Source organism: Carassius gibelio, chromosome A6 (assembly GCF_023724105.1).
Source record: "Carassius gibelio isolate Cgi1373 ecotype wild population from Czech Republic chromosome A6, carGib1.2-hapl.c, whole genome shotgun sequence".
NCBI lineage: Eukaryota > Metazoa > Chordata > Actinopteri > Cypriniformes > Cyprinidae > Carassius > Carassius gibelio.
The window spans coordinates 9,072,888-9,077,184 of record NC_068376.1 but is presented as its reverse complement, the minus strand read 5'-3'; the positions used below and the strand labels follow the sequence as shown (position 1 = coordinate 9,077,184).

The following is a 4,297-nucleotide window of genomic DNA, read 5'->3' as shown; positions in this document are numbered from 1 at the left end:
TTTTTCTTCGTTTTTTTTTCTGCACCTTAGGCACGCTTTATTGCACTGCTGCCTCTCACTGGTGTAATAATGTCATTGCATCCTTTGTTGCTACTTACTTGTTTCAAGTAAGCGTCACTCAAACAATTAAGTAAATTGTTATTTTCAACCTGCAATTGACTGTAACTCAACAAAACCTAGTAAGAAGTATGTATTTTATATTACTGAGTAAAGTTAACTAAGTATATGTGAGTCAGGAAAGCTATTACAATTTACAGTGTAGATAGATAGATAGATAGATAGATAGATAGATAGATAGATAGATAGATAGATAGATAGATAGATAGATAGATAGATAGATAGATAGATAGATAGATATAGTTGAATGCAAAAAGCAGACCAGTGAAACGCTGAATAAAATTATGTAAAAAAAAAAGATGATTGGGTTTGATTTAAGGCATGTGGATTTGACAGTTTGAGTTTGAACGTTATAAAACAGGTACAAGCGCGTGACACTGTAAACATTCCAGCACTACAAGCGATCAACTTTTCTGTGCTTGCCCTGCTTAGATTTACTAAACGTTGCTATCTCTACTACTTGTCACAGAGACACATTTCATCCTGCTAAAAAAATGGTTGCACATTGAAGTAATTTACAGCGGTGACAATTTAGCTGGTTTGTCTAAGAGCAGAATATTAGCTAAAACAGAATCCTAAAAGTTGTAAAAATGCAAAACTCCTGTTAATGCTTTCTGTCGAGGCCTACGATTGCCACGTTACACTGATCTATTTCTATTTATTTATTTAAAATGCATTGTGTGCAATATTTATATGACGGTTATATTATAATCAAACATCTCTATGTTGCTGGCAAAATATTAGAGAAGTTTGGTTTTCGAGTGTTATTTTCTATTCTGCAAGTCATAACATAAGGCTATTAATATACAGCATACCATTTTAAAATGCATTTGGCTAAATATTGCTCAAATATTGCATCCTAATTTTTTTTTTTAAACAGCTAAGATCTTAGGCACAACACACAACTTTGTTTCATTCTAACAAATTTATTGTTCTCGATCATCTCTTACGGAATCACTACTGAAATTAAATTACAGTCAAATCATCACATCAAAATATACCCTTCTCACCCTACTGTCAAAGTCAGCTCGTGTAGATTTGTGCTCTTTTAAAAATGAGAATACAAAATTAAACAAAACAAATAAGGTTAAAAAAAAAAAAAAAAAAAACATTCTACACAAGTCTGGGGGAAATAAATAATAACTGTTTGGAATAGTTCGTTGTATCCCGAATAAAATATTAAAACAAAGCATTTTAATGAAAAATATTAAGTAAATCATTCCGATCAGAATCTGATCTAATGAATCTATATTGCCGGCTTTACATAGTCTTGTTTATTAAAACCTACCAAAGAATACTGCTTGGAAATGGCAGCGCACGAAAACATCCACAGCTCCAGCTCTGGCCCACTTGGCAACGGATGTTCGCGCAGAACATTTTCAAAGAGGTGCAGCCGCGGAATATTCAGTCTTTTCAAAAGTCATCTTTGATTTCAATTCGTCCTCAAAAATCCACGCAAGATCCAGTTCTTTACATTAAAAAAAAAGTAAAAAAAAAAAAAACATTCAAAAGATGTGATCTTGGAGATCAGAAATTGAGGGCAGTCTTTTGTTGTTTTTGTGAGGATTGGAAGGCCAGGGGGGTGGGGTGGGGGGAAATCCATTCCATATTTTTGGATAATATTAAACCATGCAGTCCTCTCTGCCAAGTTGGATGGAAGCTTCGTGGATGCCACTGTTCTTCGCATTGTTTCAACTGAATTTCATCCCTTTGTTTGAGGTTTAATGTCCCATAAAAACATACACAATTGCTTGCGTCTTTTGCCTCTCAAACAAGACATTGGTGTAACAGGGTATGGGGGTAAAATATTTTGTTGTTCATTGCTAATTTCTGTTATTTTTCAGTTGACGTTAATGCGCCAATATTACCTGGTGGAACGAACTTGTAGTTGTCACCCTCTGGTCGCCCGGTTCGCTCGGCCCAGTTAAACTTGCATCTTTTAAGTAATCTACTAAAAAATGTCCCTGAAAGAAAGAGCAGACACAACCTTTTAGGTTAAGACATTTAAGGGCCTGGAAGAAGATTATCGGGCGGTTTAGGGTTGGGAAGGAAGAGGGGTGATTTTTTTCTTGTGAAAAAAATATATAACACATCTGCAGTCTCAATATTCCCTCACAATCACAGTATCAAAATGTTTTGCTATCTTGGTGATAGTCTGTGTTTTATCAGATATATATAAAATATTTTTTTTTTTTGTCTTGTATGCTGTTCTATGTCTCACTGAACATTCGTTTGCAGTCCATGGAGGGGGGCGGTGTATCTGCACTCACATTGCCGACCTGAGAATATACATCCTCCGGCGTCTGCGGCACTCCTGGGGGCGTCATCCTTTTCTCTTTCTGTCTCCGATTGCAAAACCAAACTCTCACCACCTCCTTCTCCAGCTGCAGGTTGTCCGCTAGAGAGGTTATCTCTTGGGCCGAAGGCTTGGGACATTTCAAGAAGTGACTCTCCAACGCACCTTTGACGCTCACTTCGATGGAGGTGCGCTTCTTGCGCTTCCTGCCCTGAGCCGCAATCTTGTCGATGCTGGTGGGGCTGCCTGTGGAAGAGTCTGCTTCCTCCAGCCATTTATTGAGCAATGGCTTCAGCTTGCACATGTTCTTAAAGCTGAGCTGGAGAGCTTCGAAGCGACAGATTGTAGTCTGTGAGAAGACGTTCCCGTACAGAGTGCCCAACGCCAAGCCCACGTCCGCTTGCGTAAAGCCCAGTTTTATCCGGCGTTGTTTGAACTGTTTGGCAAAGTGCTCTAAATCGTCCGACGTCGGCGCGTCCTCGTCGGAGTGCGGGTCGTGGCTGTTCACTCCGTGGTGTGCTTGCTGGTGATGTTGATGCTGGTGGTGATGGTGGTGGTGGTGGCTGCTGTGATCGAGCTCCGGGGTGTCACCACGCACCAGACCCGGGTGCACTAGGCTTTGGCTGCCCGGCGGACTGAGCATGCCGTTCACCGTGAAGCCTCCGGGCTGCGAGTATATGAGGGACTGCTGCTGCTGTTGGCTCCCAGTTAGAGAAGGTATGTGGGCAGCGGTGGTGCTACACCAGGCACCCGCGTGAGTCTGGTGGGGACCTAAATGTGGGGGCCTGTGATGCAGCGCAGTCCCAGAGTGCAAATCGTCTCTCCCCGAGTTATTTTTCACGTCCTGCTGCTGTTGCGGACTGCCTGTCAATCCAACCGGACTAGACGACCAGTGCGATCCTGCTTCAGCTGCGGCCACTGCGGCAGCTGCAGCCGCCGCTGCAGCGTGAGGCAAGGACGTCACCCACTGGTGAGCGTGGCTCAGCATATGTCCCCCGTTGCTCGCTGCCATTGCGCCCTGCATGAAATCGCTTTGTACCATTTTTACCGCTGGGTCGCCTCTGTACCCACCGGACACCGAGGTTACCGCAGCACTGCCCTGCTGCATCCCACCTCCGGAGTCCGAGTGCACGATCGAGCCGGACGATAATATACTGCTGGGTAGATAAGGGTTGGAAGCCGCTGTGGCCATTCCGCTAACCTTATGAATATGTTTGCAAGTAACCCCCTCCCTTTTGCAGAAACTTTTTTTAATGCAGGCAAATTATATCTCATGAATTATTCAAACTTTAAAAGTCTAACTTGTGTTTTGGCAAACACCATCAACAAAAAGCAAAGAGAACGGTAGCCTATTGTAGGCGAGAGGACGAAATCCGTTTCTTGAATAATTTGTGCATTCATATATTTCGAACATATGAATGATTGAAACGATAAATTCCACTTTTGTGTCAGCGTTGAAAACCCCTCGAAAGTCCAACAGTCCTTCGATCTATATTTTCTTTTTAAATAGTCTGAAAACAATTTTAAAAAATATAAAATATGACAGATTAAAAATTGTTTCAAAACTTTGTCCCGCAAGAAACTTCCGGCGCTGGAAGAAGTTGTAATATGCCCTTAAAAATAATAAGTCCAAACGTATGTTCCGTTACCGAGTGGAAAAATATTAAACGTGGTTCTTCCTCAATTCTTTTGTTATTTAGCCGCAGAGATTTCACTTGCGCCGTCCCTTTATTTCTTTTCTTTTGCAGATCCTTTTATGGTCCTGTAAAGCCTGTCTCTTTGTTCGGTTTTGATGTGTTTAAACCTGCCAACCCGCTCCAGTTGTAGTACAATCCAGTATTACAGTGCAAAGCAGTGTTGCATGCCTTCTTTCTCATTCGCTTG

At 41.7% G+C, this 4,297-nt stretch overlaps 1 protein-coding gene across 2 annotated transcripts; it reads right to left on the bottom strand.

Annotated features, from left to right (window-relative positions):
* Positions 1 to 1,033: 1,033 nt before the first annotated feature.
* LOC128015418 (POU domain, class 3, transcription factor 3-B-like) lies at positions 1,034 to 4,297 on the bottom strand. 2 transcript variants are annotated; one of them, XM_052599236.1, is made up of 2 exons: positions 2,388 to 4,297; positions 1,034 to 2,081 (listed from the first exon to the last, which is right to left on the bottom strand). In XM_052599236.1, the coding sequence occupies exons 1-2, from the start codon at positions 3,603 to 3,605 to the stop codon at positions 1,968 to 1,970; spliced, it is 1,332 nt and encodes a 443-aa protein (XP_052455196.1). In that variant the 5' UTR covers positions 3,606 to 4,297; the 3' UTR covers positions 1,034 to 1,967. The 2 variants fall into 2 exon arrangements, with proteins under 2 accessions (XP_052455196.1, XP_052455197.1); XM_052599237.1 differs by having other exon boundaries at positions 2,397 to 4,297.